This window comes from Grampus griseus, assembly GCF_964374135.1.
Source record: "Grampus griseus genome assembly, chromosome: 3".
NCBI lineage: Eukaryota > Metazoa > Chordata > Mammalia > Artiodactyla > Delphinidae > Grampus > Grampus griseus.
Window position 1 is genome coordinate 5,398,958 of NC_139019.1, and position 17,239 is coordinate 5,416,196.

Sequence of the window (17,239 nt, forward strand, 5' to 3'; positions counted from 1 at the left end):
TTTTGGCGGAGGGAACGTCCTTTTTTGATCCTTAGAGGCGCCTTTTTTCTGGAAGAACAGTTTTGTGTGGGGCAGGTGTGGTCTGAGTGGTTGCTTGGGCAGCTTTTATGAGGCCGGTTTTGGGTGCCTTTTGGTGATGATTCTTGTTACTGAGAGCATTTAGAGAATAGCCTTTTACTTGATTTTCAGGGGAAAAAAATGTTTTTAAGTTAAATTGTCTTAAAGAATGAAAACCCACAATAGAGTTGTTTGGAAAAACAATATCAGTACAAAATATAATTTAAAAAACAGCTTTGAAGTTACTTTGAATGCTTTCAGAAATTCTAGCAAATGTGATTTGGGGACCAAAAGCTCTGCCCATCCCCAGGCCCTTATGGGGGGACAGGGCCTTAGCTGGCTTCCCCTCACGGTAGGCAGGCTTGGGGAGCACAGGTCCTGCAGAGAGCCCGTGGTTGATGCTCGGTCACCAGCGAGGCGCCGGGTCAGGCCAGCAGGGCCGGGCAGAGATGAGCGCTAGCTGTTGTCGGATGAGGGGGCGGCCTTGGGGGCTCATGGGGTTGATGCTGGGAAAGTCCCTTTTCTTCTCATCTTTACAATCTGGGGTTCATGATCTCTAAGCCCCTTCTGTGTATAAGGAGAAAAACCCTCTGTACAACTTGGGAAACATCTGATGCCTGACCGTGGAAGACGTTGCCTATTAAAGCACAATTTTCTGTTTTCTAAAGCACAATTAACTCCTTGCAGGTGCCGATAATAAAACTCACAGACCAGGAGACGGAAGTTAAAGTCGACATCAGCTTTAACATGGAGACTGGGGTCCGGGCAGCAGAGTTCATCAAGAATTACATGAAGGTGCTGTCTCAGCAAGTTAGCACAGTAAAATCCAGGGGGTGATAATCTTTAATGACAAAGACTGTAGCAGTTGAATTTATCCTGCAGTACTATTTCCAGAGACACTTCGAAACTACAGAGCTGTTTTGCAGATTTGCCTTCCTTGGCTAACCATTTCATACACTCGAGCATTATTTTAGAGCACTTTGTTGAAATATTCTTTCTAGTTATTACAAAATGACCATCCCTGTGGCTCAGCGTGCCTGATGGCAAGTTGAGTACATCATAGTGGAGTGTATGGAGATTTGCTTACTTTGGGTGGTCTTAGTGCCTAAGGGTGGGACGCATTCACTGGACTCTGACCAGGTGTGTGGTGCAGTTAAATGGAGAGTCCTTCCCTCCTGTTGTCGTGGAGGTGGCGAGGCGACCCCAGCCCCATCATCTGGACCCTGCCTCTGCCCACAGTTTCAGGACCACGTGCTCCCCTTCCCTCTGCACCATCCCGCTTGCCTGAAGGGTCATTTCTACCCCAGCAGAGCAGGAAAAGCAGCAGGAGCTTCCACATCCCTCCACCCACTTCTCAGCCCTTCTGCCCTCCACCCTTCGCCCTGCGTTTGGCGATGCTGCCTTCTGCTGGCCTCCTGCTGCCCCCCTTGCCCCTCTCACGGGTGCTTCTGAGTGCTGGCGTTTGCGCACTGCCGCACACCCACCCACAGAGCCCTGCGCTGGGCGCCGGCGAGCGGGGAGACACTGGGAGGAGAGGCTCATTCTCTCCCCAGCCCCACTGGGCTTGGGGTCTCCATGCAGGCTCCCCACCTCACCCCTGCTGAGCCATAACCTGGGGGGGGGGCCCAGCGTGGCCCTGACGAGCCCCTCACATAATTCATTCTCAGGCCCCTACGGTGTGAGGATGATTGGCCTCGAGCCTTCCGAGGGGCAAGAGGATGAAGGGAGCTTCCTGTCTGCCATGTGGAATTTGCTGTGTGAGAAGTCTTCAAAGCTACAGAGTCTAACCAGATGATGTTTTTCTTCTGGAATTTGCAGAAATATTCATTGCTGCCTTACTTGATTTTAGTACTGAAACAGTTCCTCCTGCAGAGGGACCTGAATGAAGTTTTTACAGGTGGAATTAGCTCGTACAGCCTAATTTTAATGGCCATCAGCTTTCTGCAGGTGAGTGTGCTTTCTCGCGAGAGAACCCCTGACCCTGAGGCTTCCGTGGGAGTGCCCTTCCTTGACGCTCTTACCGGCTGCTTCATGGGTCCCAGCTCCTCGCTGTCCCTTCGGTATTCTGTTTGGTGTGGTAGAAATTGACTTCTAGTCTTCATCATAAAACTCTGTTTTGATCAATACTATTTCCTTTGCTCCTTTGTAGCTTATTTTTGTATCCGATTTGACTGTTGGAGGGAGGGCTTATCTCGTTCTGTCAATCGGGTGTATATTGATCTAACCTGGAAGAAACACTCTTTATATTTAGAAAAATTTCATGCCTTGAGGGACCGTTAAACACTATTTTTCTCGGTTCTTGACTATGATTTATACTGCAAAATTTGTCTCAGAAAAATAGTTGGCTACCACAGAAGGTAAAAAAATACTGAAGAGGGCTTTTTTCTGAGTGATGAAAAGTCAGTATTTTGTCTTTAATTATCTGTTGTGCTTATTTTGTTGAGTACCATGGAAAAATCAATCAAGAGAGAACCTGCCTAAGTATTAAATGCTGTGATAAACTATACTTATACTACTTTTTAGACATATATTCTCTAAGTTAACGGAGACATGAATTGCCCCGTTTAAATTTACTGGAATGAAGGACTGCGCCTGTGTTCTAGCTGCACAGCACCGTCCTCCATATTTATCAGCAGGTTTGCATTTGTGGTTTTATGTCCAGAATTTGGTCATTATTCTCAGTGTCATTAGCACAGCTGACAGTAGGATTGCTGGTCACAGCGCCTTTCACCATGTTGATTTCCTTGGCATGTTTTTGCAGAGGTGCTGTAAGAACAGTGAAAATGGAGTTCCGCGCCCATTTTCTTACCGTTCTAATGACACTGCCTTGGCCTCCCCTTTCACCTCGGAGATGCTGCCCTTGTAGCCGTTCTTCCCGAGTTTTCGGACATTATTTTTTTTTTTACGGTACGCGGGCCTCTCACTGTCGTGGCCTCTCCCATTCCGGAGCACAGGCTCCGGACGCGCAGGCTTAGCGGCCATGGCTCACGGGCCCAGCCGCTCCGCGGCATGTGGGATCTTCCCGGACTGGGTCACGAACCCGTGTCCCCTGCATCGGCAGGCGAACTCTCAACCACTGCGCCACCAGGGAAGCCCCGGACATTATTTTGAACAAAGCACGACGTTGTGCGCTTAATTTATCTCCTCCTGTTTTCCTGATTGAAACTCTTCCAGTAGCCTTGTAACAGACCACTGCCCACTTCTGTGGTGCTGGGCTCCCCGTCTGAAGTGACCATGGAGGCCACACCTGGCCGGGGCGGGGTTGCCGCTATCCCCTGCCCATCCCTCGGTGCCTTGCCCGCCCTGCCTCAAAGCCGTGACTGCTGTAGCGTCTGTGTTCATTTCACGGCTCATTGAGGTCAGGAGGCCCAGCCTTGCCCCGGGTGGGCTCTCAGCTGGATGATTTTTGACTAAGGCCAGGAAAATAAGGATGATTTTTGACTAAGGCCAGGAAAATAAGGAAGGGAGAAGGTAAGGCAAAAGTAAGAATGCAGCATTGTGCCTTTGTAAGGTCTTCCGAACCCTGAAAACACCTGCAGGCTTTAGGAACCGTATTTCCTTGAGGAGCCCTGTGTTATAAACATTTTCAGCCCTTGTGCTACTGCTAGGACTCGGACCTTTACGTCCTTTTGGACTTGACCGTCCTTTCTTGATTGCTGCTGTCCAGTGTGACTTGCTGTGTGAGGGCAGTGCTGTCTGCTCGGTCCAGCAGCATGGCCATGTGTGCTTACGGGGCGCTGGCAGTGTGGCTATAGCAGACCAGCAAGCTAAATGTTTAGTTTGTTTGTTTTAATCCGTTTAAATACAAACACTCACGTACGGCTCGTGGCCGTCACAGTGGGCAGCGCAGGTCCCTGTTGCTCACATTCGTGAGCCTCTTAAATTAGTGACACTTGGGTGGGGTCTGTAGACAGGGGCTTGGAGCTTCAGAATAAATCCATTACCTGCTTCAAGAAAGCGTGGTGTGGAGCTGAGGCTGACGCGCACCCGTATGCCCAGGCAGGGATGTGAGTTTGCTGTAAATATCAGGATGCGGTGCTGGTGCGGTGCTGACTACCGTACACAGTTAACATTAACCGTTTCACGCTGCCCTGTGGTACTGTTCAGTCTCACACTGCCCCCTGTTGGCTGTATTTCAGAACAATGGAATTGAGATTAGAATCCGTGAAAGCACCTCCACCATCTGGGTGACTCTAAATTGTGCAGAATGTGGTCCACTTATTTATCAGTGTTGGGGAATTTGCGGTTCATCAGATGTCTGTGTAGGAGGTAGCTATATGGGTTACAGATTTCAGAGAATTAAAGTATAATATAAAAATTCAGAGGAGAAACTTTTATTTCTTTTGAGCACTCTTGATTGGCAAAAGATATCCAGGCTCTGTTGGTGCCTCCTGGCTGCCTCTGCGAGTGTCCTCACGGTGCTGGTGCGCAAGGGAGGGCCACCGACTGTGCGCGCCCTTGGCAGGCTAGCCGAGGCCGCCTCGCGCAGCTGTCCCTAGAGAGTGACCAGAATCCGAACAAACCGTGGATGCCTTGCTTTTACAGTTGCATCCAAGAATTGATGCCCGGAGAGCTGATGAAAACCTTGGAATGCTTCTTGTAGAATTTTTTGAACTCTACGGAAGAAATTTTAATTACTTGAAAACTGGTATTAGAATAAAAGAAGGAGGTGCCTATATCGCCAAAGAGGAGATCATGAAAGCCATGACCAGCGGGTACAGGCCGTCGATGCTGTGCATTGAGGACCCCCTGCTGCCTGGTAAGGACCCTCGCCTTGCACCCGCCCCAGCCTGGAGGCATCGCGCGCCAGCCGGGTGTGGAGGGGCATCCACAGGCCCCCGCCCCCCCCCACACACACACTGAGCCGAGGGCATGTGATCTGATGTAGGTTCCTGCTGTACTGACAGAGTCAATGGTGGCACGTTCAGAATTCATTCTTAATGCTTCTCATTAACGTACTGTAAAGTTGCAACTTTGTTTACTTTCTGTAATCAGAAGAACATAGAAAGTGAGAATTAAGAAAAAAAATTTATTTTTTCTGAATAGAAAAGTGTTACGTATCCATCATAAACCATCTGCTTCCCGGAAGTTTGTCACATAGAAAAGTGAAGTATGCCATAATCCCCTCCCTTTTGATGTGTTTTTCTCCAGTTTTCCATACGTGGATATTAACATTGATTGTTGCCTCCTTATTAATGGAATGGCGTCACATAATACCAACAGACTGCAGCTTGTCATTTATTTAAACAATGCACGCGAGACCCTTTTCCTCTGTGCATGGGGAGTGTTCGTTGTAAGGGCTTCCTCCTTGCAGACCCCGAGGCAGGTTAGGATGCTTTACACCCACACCTTTGGTGACCGTCTTTTAAATCTTTGCCGATCTGATGAGACCGTGCAGTACACGTTGTCACGTACCTTACAGTTCTTTAATGATGAGTGAGGTTAAACACATGGTTACTATCAATTGCACAAAATGTTTATTGAGCATTTATTAGGTGACACAGTGTACTTACTGTTGGTGATCAAGTCAGTGACAGACAAGTGACAGGAAGGGTGGTGGAGATGGTTAGCTCCAGGTCCACTGCCCTTTGTGTTACTTTTTGTGTGAGCTCATGTGCTTTGTCCATCTGTCTGCTGGCCTGTCCTCACTGACTTTGTAAGGTCCTCTGTGCGTCAGGGAAGCCTTTCTTTGTTGACACGCTGTACTTTTGTCTCTTGTGTCTGTATTTGGTATTTTTTATTGTTTTGCTCCTGTATATGTTTTCCAACATCCTCAAATTTATGATTTCTGTTTTGTTTTGTGGCTTCTGGGGTATGAAATTTATTTCTTAAAAATCTTTTGAAAGACTCTCCTCTGTGATCTGTAAGCGCTGTAGTCCACACAGGTGCTTATCCCTCAGCCCAGCAGGACAGGTTTCTCTCACCGGTTTGTCTGTTTGGATCAGTTAAATGGCAGGCAATTCCTTGGTCTTCAGTGTTTGCTGAAATATAACTGAAAAATGAAAACCCACACAGTTAACTGGGTTACATTATTATTAAACCTGGAAAGGAGACAATTCCAATACTTAAGGATATATCTCCTAAAAAACACCCTCACCTGAATTGTGAAGAACGAGTTACGTGTCAAAATTAAACTTGGAAACCCTGCCATTCTTAACAAGAGTCAGCTCCTTGCCTGTGGCTCTTGCCGACTTCAGTGGCGGCTTCGTCTTTATTTGCCATCCACCCAAGAGTTCGGCTTGGCACCTTCTGTCCTCGAGGGTTTGCTCCTTCAGGCCCCCTCAGTGCTGACAGGTGCGGGGCTCAGGCTGACCTGTCCTCTCGGGCAGGCCCTGGCCGTCTGGTTAAGGTTGTGCCTTGGCTCCATTGTGCTTCCTGCCATCCGGGGGGTGACCCTACCGTTTGAGGAGCTGTCACTCCGTCTCCATGAATGACGGCTCCTTTAACGGACATGGATCCTGATCTGATGGTGAGAGGGGCCCTCGGGCTGCAACGCCCCCAGCTGCCCACGGCGGTGGGCGCTGTGCACTTCCTGGCGCCCGATCCAGCTGTGCTGGGGGGTCTGGAGGGTGTTTCAGGGCTGGGAGCCTGTGTGGGAAAGGCTCACGCGAGAGGACCACGCGGCTGGGTAGCAGCTCCCACGGCAATCTTTCTGTTTCAGGGAACGACGTGGGCCGGAGCTCCTACGGGGCCATGCAAGTGAAGCAGGTGTTCGACTACGCCTACATCGTTCTCAGCCACGCCGTGTCGCCGCTCGCCAGGTCCTATCCCAACAGAGATTCCGAAAGGTAGCCCTGTCCTGGGTGCCGCAGCCTCTGCAGCACCGGCGCCCTGGCCTCTGTCGTTTGTTGACGGGTGTGCCACCCTATCTTGGGAGAACTGGGAAATACTGGTAAAGGAAGGCCTTTCAGGAGTTCAGGATGGTCATCGTGCTCAAGGGTGGAAAATTTTTTATTTAGGGAGTTAACATTTTCTCAGGTGTTAGTTTTTTGGGGAGCTCATTTCTGGCTTTTAAAGCTGTGGCACGTGGTGCTTTTTCTCAGGCCGTCTTCAAAATGTGGGTGCTCAGCTCCGAGGGACACGTCTGCCCCCGGCCCCGGCCCCTTCCTGCACACTTGTCCCCCATTCCCCGTTTTGAGTGTGCACTCTCGTGGTGTATGCTTTGATTGGCGATGAGCAATATTTCTTTCTGAGCCCAGATGCTGCTGCTGTGGTGGAGGTGGAGGGACTTGGTGGGGGGGGGGAGTTGAGAGGAAGGCTGAGGTGATGGTCACCAGTGGTCACCACAGCAGGACCGCCACCTCCATCCTTGGCAGGTGATGGAGACAGTGGCCTCTGAGGCCTGGCCCCAGCGGTGGTGGCACAGGGCTCTGCGGCCTCAGTCCACTCAGCGTTTGCAGGCAGAGCTTTGGGCCCATGCTGGTATCGCTGTCTCGCCCGAGTGCTGGGAAACGGGACCCCTGTGGTCACTGGGGCTGGGGAGGGCGGGCTTCCCTACTCGGCCCCGGGCTTCAGCGGTCTTTTGTAGATAGACGTAGGTCCAAGGATTTCTGCCTAAGAGCACCCATTTTTTCTGTACTGTGATTGCAAAGTATGTTTGGGCTCAAACCCCGGAAGTCATACAGATTTGTAAAATTATTTCAGCTCTTTGCCCGCCTTTCGCTTAGTGAGGTTCTGTGTTAAAATGTAAAGTAGCTGCTGGGAAGGACTGTTGACTGCCCGTGTCCTCCTGCTGCAGCACCTTAGGAAGGATCATCAAGGTGACCCAGGAGGTGATCGACTACCGGGCGTGGATCAAGGAGAAGTGGGGCGGCCGGGCCCACGCGCCGCCAGACGCCGGTGAGAGGCCAGCCCAGGGCCGTTGCTGCGCCGCCTGACCCGTCGGTGCAGCAGTGTCTCTTTGTCCCTTGGTGATAAACTGTTCACTCCAGGGGCACCTCGCTTTCTGTGAGAGTTTCATTTAAAACTGTTAAGGTTAGGCCAGTGCTGTACAGTAGAAATAACGTGTGTGCCACACGTGCAGTTCTAAAGCTCCTAGTAACTGCATTGCCAGCGTGGAAAGAAGCAGGTGAAATTAATTTTGATAATATATTTCATTCAACTTCTAGTGTTCAGAATATTAACATTTGAACAGGTAGTCAATATACAGAGTTACTGAGATTTTTTTTTCGGTACTGTGCCCTTGAAATCCAGTGTGTTTTTATACCCAGAGCACATCGTGATCAGGGTTTGTGCAATTTCCAGATGAAACTGTACATCCACGTTGTTCCAGGCCTATTTAAATGTTCTCCAGTAACTGAAGTGTAATTTTAAAAATTAATCGAAACGAAGTAAATTAGAAATGCGGTTTGTCAGGCCCCTGAGCAGCGTTTAAGGCGCGGCGGGGCCCTCGGGCTGAGGTGCGTGACAGCTCTGTCTTCCCTCCACAGACGACAGGATTAAGACCACCGAGCGGACGGGCACGTGCGAGGGGGAGCAGCCTCCGCGCCGGGACCCCGAGTCGCCCTGCGGCCCACGCCTGGCCCTGTCCCTGCCCAGCCCCCAGCTCCTGTCCTCCGGCTCGTCTGCCTCCTCTGTGTCCTCGCTCTCCGGAAGCGACATCGTGAGTGTTTCTGCTGGGGGTGTGTGTGTGTGTGTGGAAAACGCCCGCAGCAGTGAGTTTAAACTCTGCCCCCCTCGCTTTATCGCTTGCTCTGTGTGCCTGAGGCCACCCCGCGTGCGCGCCCAGCGGTCCCCGCTGTGCCTAGAGCCTCAGGTGGCGGGCACGTGGCCCCTCGGGAGCGGTGGGCCCGCGCAGCGCGGCTGCCGTGGATCGTGTCTCACCCACTTACTGGGAGATGAGACCTTGCAGTCTGGGCGTCTCTTCTGCATCTCCTTTACGTTCTTCTTCGCTTACGTTCTTCTGCCCACGTCTTATGACTCGGGGGAGACCTGGGCAGACTGGGGCTGCCCACATCCCAGGACCCTGGGGGCTCACCCTTGGCCGCTCCCGTCGATGTTAGGGGCATGGGCCTCGGGTGCAGCCATCCTCTTGTCACCCCCAGGATTCGGACACGCCCCCCTGCCCGACACCCAGCGTGCGCCAGTTCAGCCTCCAGGTGCCTGCCCCTCTGCCGGCCAGCCTGCCTGCCGCCCTGCCCGTGCCGAGCGGCAGACCTCAGTCGGCCACGCCCAGGACGCTGGTCATGGCAACTAACACCCAGGTACGTGGCTGGTGACAGCCCCGGGACCAGCTCCCAGCTGCTGCCTGCGCTGTAGGACTGGCTGGTACGGTAGAACTTACAGAAGCAACTTTAGAAGTCTCTGGAAGTTCCGCTTCTGTCTTGTAGGAAATTCTCATCTTCTGTGGGTGGATAGGATGTAATTGTTGTTCAAGGGACGTCCGTGCAGTTGAGGCCCGCCAGGCCCTGTGTTTGCAGCGAGGGGACTCTTGGTTCCCAGGCACCGAGGTGGCTTTTCTGCAAGCGTGAGGCCACCTCCCTGGGGCCATGCTGAGAGAGGGACTCCGCTGCCGTCCCTGGGCAGAGACGGACACTGCCCTTGCTCTCCCCTAGATTCTCAGTGTTTACACTCTTACTAAGTTTTGATATAAACTTTGACTTCTCCACGTTATCCATTAGGCAGTATTTATAGGTTTTTTTTTCTATTTGAATATGTCCTCTTTTAAAAAATTCAGACAAAATTAGAGCGTAAAAGTTAATTTTAAATATTTTAAATTTGTACCTACTTCCCAAATATACATCAATTACACGTATATAAAGCCCGTCCCGTTAATTGACTTCTACAGTAGAACCCGTTTCCACAGTGTGGGGTATGATCTGAGCGTAAAGCAACGCGGGTGCGTGCGAACGTATTGCCGGGTTCCTCTGCGTTGCTTGGCTCTCCATCCAGCAGGGCGTTCTCGGGACACGCCTCAGGCCGCGGGGACTGAGGGCAGCGGGCCCAGGATGCGTGGAGGCGGCCGTCAGCATAGCACCCCCAGAAACCTTCAGTTGCTGCGTAAGCGTGAAATGAAGAGGCAGGTGCCTGCGCTGGGAAAGTAAACTGCCACAAATGATGAACTTGGCTCTAACCTTTCCTCGGGCTCAGCTCCCTCGAGAGCTGCGTGCCGATCCGTGCTGCCAGTGCTCTCCCTCCAGGACGCTGGGGATGTCGGGGGGATGGTCAGGGCCACATGCTGTGCCGGGTCCCATCTGTCACCCGCACGGACAGTGAGTGAGGCAGAAGCTAAGGTCATTCAAGTTTTAAGACGAGGCTCAAAGCCCACTTTCTCATTGTAGTCCCAAACTTCAAACATTACTTCCAGTGGGGTAACTAAGGGAAATCCCACTTGAAAACCTCACATGTACAGTCTCCCCTGCCCACTCGGGGTGCAGTGGGGACTTAGAGCTGGGGCCGCAGAGCCCCCACGGAGGAGAGGCCGCGGGTGTGCTCAGGCCCCGGGGTGGGGGGGGAGGAGGTGTGAGGAAGGGGCACTGTGTGTGCCCTGCAGCCCCCGAGCGCACCCCTGAGGCCCCAGCTCCTGCTGCAGCCGCTGCCCGGTGGCCACGGTCACGCTCCAGAGGTCTTTGGGGCAAATGCATCCACTTCTAAGACGAGAGCAGTGAGGTTGTTGAAAGTGAGTGGAGGGGCTCCCACCAGCACCTCTGCCCCGTGACGGGCCAGTGATGCAAAGACGGAAGCGTTGGGGACTCTGACGAGAGCGGGGAGGGTGTCCACCCCGTCTGTGGGCCTTCGCTCGGGCCAGCCTCACGCCTGTCATCTGCCTTGCTGAGGGCTCTTTCTGGAGACCAGGGGGTACAGGTAATGTTTTTGAATTGTTTGGTCTTCAGTGAATATTAAAACCTCACGACTTGGGTGACTGGACATACTTCACATCGTTGCTGCTGTTTCAGAGTATAGAATGTGTCCGATTCAAAATAAGATGTTGTAGTCGGGCACAAGCTAAGGGGCCTGTTTGCAAATGGCACCCTCGTCGGCACCCATGGTAAGGACGGGCTGGTTTAGCCTGTGTTGCGTTGGTGCCTCACGGATGTCTCTGCTCGTTCTCTCCCAGACCAGGTTTACTATACCTCCACCAACGCTCGGGGTGGCCCCCGTGCCCTGTAGACCAGCTGGCATCGAAGGAGCTCCAGCGCTGAAAGCTGTCCACCACGTGTCTTCCCCGGCCGTCCCATCTGCGCCGCCCAACGCGCTCTCCAGCCCTCACCTGTATCACAAGGTATGAGTCCTGTCCGCCCGGGTCCTGGGTTCCCACCAAGCAGGTTTGTGATAGCCCGGTGCTTAATGCTTTCTCCACGAGAGAGGGAATTCCACAGAGATTCTTTTTTTTTTTTCTTCTCTGATCATTCAGCTTCATGTTTGCTTTCCCTTGTAACAAACAAAACTTTACAAGTGTTAAGAAATTATTTTAAAATTTCGTATAGTTTAATTCATCATGCATCTCTTTTTTCTATTGAATTTGTTAGCATAAAAATTATGTTTGAAGCGAAGAATATTTTGATTTCCCATTTTTCTGTTAATTTACACGCTAAAAGAACTTTGGTTTTCAAGAAGCAGATGATGAAACCAGGAACGATCACGCCGTGAGCAGTGTTGTCTTCCCACAGTTTCCCTCCCTCCCTGTTCTTTGCCGTGGGTGCCCTGGGCAGAGGGCCTGGCAGGGCCTGCGTGCGATTGGTTTTCTAGTGACCGGGGTGGGGTGGTCCCTGTGAATGCATTTGTCCATTGCTCTGTGGCTGCTCTAAGTCCAGATCCCACACATTAGAAACTTAGTATCAGGAAGACAGGTCGTTGTTAAGGTGCCAGGATGTTGGAAAGAGCCATGACCGTGTCCAGGCATGGGGGTTGGGGTGCGAGGCCCGAAGGCCAACGCGCCCAGGCTGACGGCGCTTGTCCACCTCCGCGCTGGTCAGCGCTCTCTGTTGCTTGTCTAATCACATTTGCCAGTAAGTTTTGATCCCTGAGGGTTGGCTCTTTGGACCTATGTCACTGAGTCCTGCTTATCTTTTTCATTTAGAGTTAAGTAATAGAACGTTCCTTCCTGGATTTACCCATCCTGTCGCTACCTGGCTTGCTACGCTGATCTGTTAGAAATACTCAGGATGAAATTACAACTTTGCAGAGGGCAAAAGTGCTCTTCCTTAATAATAGCATTTTGGCTTTCCTTCTTAACCCCCTTTTGCTGGTTTTGCTCTGAAACCTTCCTGAGACCAGCCGTGTCTTCCCTGGTCTGCTGTGCGTGGGGCTTGGCGGCCTGGGAGCAGCCTGCACACACCCCACGGACACGGAACCCGCTCGTGTGTTTCCAGAATGTCATGGTCGAAGTCTGGGGGAGAAAGTGAGAGGGACCCTCTTATCTCTGTGGACACGTAGAAGCAGCTAGAAGTGAGGTTCCAGACGTATTTGGATATGAACACGTGTGGTTTGAAACAGGCCCACAGTTCTCGTGTTGCCAAAGCTCTGGGTCAGGGGTGGTTCTCCGTGTCTGGAGGTAGCAACAGGAGTCCCTGTGAGGCGTGAGCGGAGGCTCACTGTCCGTCCCGTCGCGTCTGGGGTCACGTGCACACGCGCAGCGGGCCACCGTGCGCAGCCTGCAGCCCTGCCCGCGGGCCTGCCGCCCTTCAGACCCCCCAGCGGGGTCGTGCCTCCTTCTCGCTTGGGCTCCCAGCCCGCGGAGGCGGCGGGTCTCCACGTGGGCCCTGTCCAGGATGGCCTCCAACCCTGTGTCCCTCTTGGTCCCCTCAGCAGCACAGCGGCATGAAACTGTCCATGAAGGGCTCCCACAGCCACGGCCAAGGTGGCAGCTACAGTGCGGTGGGCAGCGGAGGGGTGCGGCCTCCCGTGGGCAACCGGGGGCACCACCAGTATAACCGCGCCGGCTGGAGGAGGAGAAAACACACACACACGAGGGACAGCCTGCCCGTCAGTCTCAGCAGATAATACTCCTGGTGGCGCCACCCGGCCCACACCTCCCAGACTGGAGCCGGGTGGCCTCGGCGCCCCCGGGACCTGAGACCAGCACCCAGCACGCCAGCCGGGCCCCCGGCGCCCTCGGCTGCTCGCTCTGCATGTTCCTTGTGCGGTGGCCACGTCCGTCATGAAGAACGGCTCCCGTGCTCGTCTGTGGAGCCTCACTGGACGTGGACGCTGCCTTCTGCCTTCCCAGGAGTCTCCCTTCAGTGCTGGACCAGGAGCTGCGGGGACGGACGGGGCCTTGGCCTTTCTCGGTACCGTGTCTGTCCTTTGCGTTGGTACTTCATTCCACGTTGTCAGAGCAACGGAGATCGAACCCCGTTATTTGTTGGGAGGTCATCCTTGTTTTACTGCCCTCACATTTTGTTTCAAATTTCAGAACTGTTTTTCTATGTAAATATTGGAAATTTATGATTTGTGCAATAACTCAGATATTTTTTATTTAATTTCATATTTTCACATAAGTTATATTTAAGGGAGAAGGGAATTTTTTTAAACGAGCTTAGATCCTTTCCCGAGTTGCATTTTCTAAGTTGGGTTCATCCTGTCGGCTGGTTGTCTGATGAGCGTTGTTACGAACACCGCGAACGAGGGGCTTGGGGTTTATTTTTATGTTCCTTCTTTTGGTCAGACGTGAGGCCTCTCAGTTCGTGGTGAAGGAGCTGAGTCTCCCCCTCACCCGCCCCCCCAGCGGGTTTCCGAAGGGGTTTGGCTCCGAAGCCTTCTGACCAGCTGCCCGCCGGCTCTGCCGTCCGGCCTGTCTGTTGTCTTGCTCTGACCGTGGAGTTTTAATGTTTTGGGTTTGGTTCTTTTAAACTAGACAACAGACCCAGCATTTAGAGTGCCAGAGTGTATAACTTTCTATGGGGAGGAAAGGTTGTCACATGATGAAATCTTAAGCAAATGTGAACTTTGAAACGCCTCAGTTTTAGTAACATAGCCTGTAAATGATGGGTCTGGTGAACAGCGTCACGGACAATGGTACCCAGTTTTAGGAATGTGGAGAAAGGAATTATGTTGATTCCATTGTGGAATCTGTAGCAGTATGCATTCGTTCTGTTAAGAGCAAATATAGGAGAAGCACTTGAGCTGCTCAGTGCGCTGTGGAGGGGTTTTTAACACATCACAGGAGAGCACAGCCCAGTGTCGGGCCCCAGAGCGGCTGGCGCCCGGCTTGAGAAGCATACAGGTATACTATGCAAGTGTATTCTGCCATGACAGCCACTGTCTTTGTTACCCATTTTTGAACACTAATATACCCATCCTGCCTCACCCTGAGTTTTTGGAGCACCACAGGTGTCCTGGGAGTTAGGTGCCTCTTCTAGGTCATCCGACTCCCATTTTTAAAATGGGAGTCCTGGCCCTGCTGACGCTACAGGTGGGGTGGTCTTTGAAGTCCACTAGCAGAGAAGGTTGGGACGAGAAGCTTACTGCCGTGACCCCAGTGACATGCAGAAGCGGGGCGTCCTCAAGTGGGGTCTGAGTGTAGAGAGCTTCACTGCATCTGCGGGCCCCCTGGAAGCAGGACTGGCCCCCGTGCGTTGAGAGTGGCCAGCCGCGCCTGCAGGGCTCCCTGGGAGGCTCCCAGAGCCGAGCAGCACACTTTGTCTGCAGTTCTTGATGATCGGAGGTTATCAAAAGTATTTAAAGATATTTAAATCATGAACCTATTGATAAAGAAATATTTATAAAAACTGATCCGTAGGCCTGTACTAATCTCTACGCGTTAGCAATATTGACTGTAACCCTCCTCCAAGGAAACGCTGCGGGGGACCGCGGGGGACCGCGGGGTACCGTGGGAGCGCCCTCGGGTGTGCCTCGGGACCCTCAGTCCCTGACCCGGGCGCCAGGCTCCAGCCCCGTCACGGTGAACCAATGAATTGGCCCGGCTGCCTGTGGCCACACGCCGCGGGCCTGACAACAGGATATCATGTTTCGATTTTTTGTGTGTGTGGACAACAATGTGGAAGCTAAAATTGACATATTTTTATGTAAAGTTTTTCTATTCTTTGATTTTTAATAAACTTTGGAAACCAGGAGGTGTCGCCTTTGAGTGTGTCTTTCCTTGCGGGGTCTATGTTACGTTACGGCTCCTGCAGTTTATGTCCTTGACCTCTCTAAGTTCGGAGGGCGGGCCGTCGTGTTACCACTGGTTCGGTGAACTCAGAACCTGGTGAGGTTGCAGGCTGAGCGCAGGAGAACCAGACCCGCCACGGGCTAGGCTGGCAGGGTGCACCAAAGCCACTTAAATGATGCTCTTTGTGCGCGTTATGACACTGTACTGACTTCCTGACGACTCATCTGTTTCTTCCACGGCTCTCTGAGGTCAACGTTATTATCACTTCAGAATAACGCATTTTAAACCACCGAACATCACGGTGTGGCTTAATGTAGCTGATGATTAGGATTTATAAGGAAACGTGTAACAGTTCTTACCGGCGAGTGACTGAGCCGCTTGTCCCGGGCTGCGAGGCCCGCGAGTGGGGTGCTCCAGGACCTGGTTGGTAGAGCCTGGCGTGCTGTAAGGCTGGTGTCACGGGTCCAGTGCTCCTTCGGGTCCTTCCACCTTCCGAGGGTGCCCTGGGCAGGTGCTGTCTGGAGATGCCAGGCCTGCTCCTCAGGCACCCACGTTCCAGTGAGGTCGCAGGAGACCTCCGAGAGCAGCCGACGCCACGTGGCCTCAGCAGGGCAGGATGCCGTGGCTGGAGGTGAAGAGTGACGGGTGTGTTTTTCTTAACAGGACCGCCAGGGGCGGCCTGGAGCCCGGGGCCTGAGTGGCGCCAGGGAGCTGGGTGCATCAGGGGCACAGCAGGAGGCCTGATGGCCGAGGCGGGGTGCAGGAGCTAGATAGGAGGGCGGTGGGCTGGGCGAGCGCCTGGAGGCCGCGAGGGGAGGTGGGAGGCTCTCCGTGCCACTGCCGCCACCTCTGGAGGATGGTGCTGGGATGGTCTAGGCGAGAGAGGACGGCTGCTCGGGGCACTGGACGGGCTGCAGTGCGGGTTTAGGATCCGGGGTCGACCTGGAGGTGGAGCTGGTAAGGCCGCCTGGTGGACGGGGTGATGGGTGGGGGGCGGGGTCGCCCTTGGCCGCCTCGGGGTTTCTGCCCACAGCTCTCCACGGGAGCTCGGATGGTGTGACCGCAGATACTTGAGGCCTCCCCAGGAGCAGGGGCTGAACAGGCCAGTTGCACCGGGAGCCTGGAACCCGGGGGCGTGGAGACTGCGGTTACCTGAAGTGTAAGCAGGGCCTCGGGGAGCTCAGCGGGGAGGCAGTACCTGTGCTGTCCCGGCGGGGCCCTGCGTCCTCCCGGGACTTGGCGAGCCAGCGTTGGCTGTCGTGAGGGTCCCACTGCAGCTCGGCCTCAGTGTGACCCTCTGCCCGTCCAGCACATTGTCTCAGGGCCCATCAGCGCTGACTCCCAGGCTTCCAGATAAACCCCTCGCGGCCACATCTCCAGGACTTCCCTTTTCATTTATTTATTTGTTTGTTTGTTTGTTTGAGATTCGTGGCTTGTGGGATCTTAGTTCCCTGAGCAGGGATTGAACCTGGGCCCTCAGCAGTGAAAGCGTGGAGCCCTAACCACTGGACCACCAGGGAATTCCCTCCAGGATTTCCTCTTCGAGTTGCTGCAGGGTTTCTCGTGCCCTGTCTTATCCCCGTTCGAGGTGCCTGGCACGTTGCCCCCAGACAGCCTGTGTGCACGGTAGCGGTGACATTGGTAATCCAGACACACGTACACGTTTTTGTTTCAGTCACCTTGTGATGATTTTTTAAAACGTATTCTTTATTTTTCTAGTGAAGTATAGTTGACTTAACGATATTAGTTTCAGGTGTGCAGCATAGTATTTCAGTATTTTTGTAGCTTATCCTCCATTTAAAGTTATTATGAAATATTGGCTGCATTCACCCCCTGTGATGATTTGATGAAACTTTGAGGAGGGTGTGATGTTTATCGTTACGCTTCAGAACTTGCAAAGCTCTTGCCAATCTTTAGGCGACTTAGATGACCAGAGCAAGCTGATTACAGTGGATAGTGGCTACCATGAAGCACAGAACCCCAAACACCCCACCCTTGGGGCTACTTCCCATTGGTTAAGGGCGACTCAAGGATAGGTTTCATTACTGTGTTTCCTTGGCTGCGTGCGGGCAGGGCGGTTCCCCAGCAGTTGATGAGGAAGGCACCCTGGCCACACCGGCTGGTGTCATT

The 17,239-nt window shown here is 52.9% G+C and overlaps 1 protein-coding gene across 2 annotated transcripts in view; it reads left to right on the forward strand.

The window, feature by feature from the left end:
• The window catches only part of TENT4A (terminal nucleotidyltransferase 4A), a gene marked incomplete at its 5' end in the record, with an annotated part of 43,705 nt that extends 28,636 nt beyond the window's left edge, over nt 1–15,069 (forward strand). The window contains 9 exons of one of the 2 annotated variants that reach the window (XM_082651343.1): nt 745–852; nt 1,876–2,004; nt 4,603–4,816; nt 6,719–6,845; nt 7,796–7,896; nt 8,487–8,659; nt 9,102–9,260; nt 11,114–11,278; nt 12,805–15,069. In XM_082651343.1, the coding sequence (XP_082507469.1) occupies nt 745–852; nt 1,876–2,004; nt 4,603–4,816; nt 6,719–6,845; nt 7,796–7,896; nt 8,487–8,659; nt 9,102–9,260; nt 11,114–11,278; nt 12,805–12,999 (1,371 nt within the window). In that variant the 3' untranslated portion in view covers nt 13,000–15,069. The remainder of the gene's footprint in view (nt 1–744; nt 853–1,875; nt 2,005–4,602; nt 4,817–6,718; nt 6,846–7,795; nt 7,897–8,486; nt 8,660–9,101; nt 9,261–11,113; nt 11,279–12,804) is intronic. The other variant, XM_082651344.1, reaches the window with a different exon arrangement.
• Nucleotides 15,070–17,239: the final 2,170 nt, after the last annotated feature.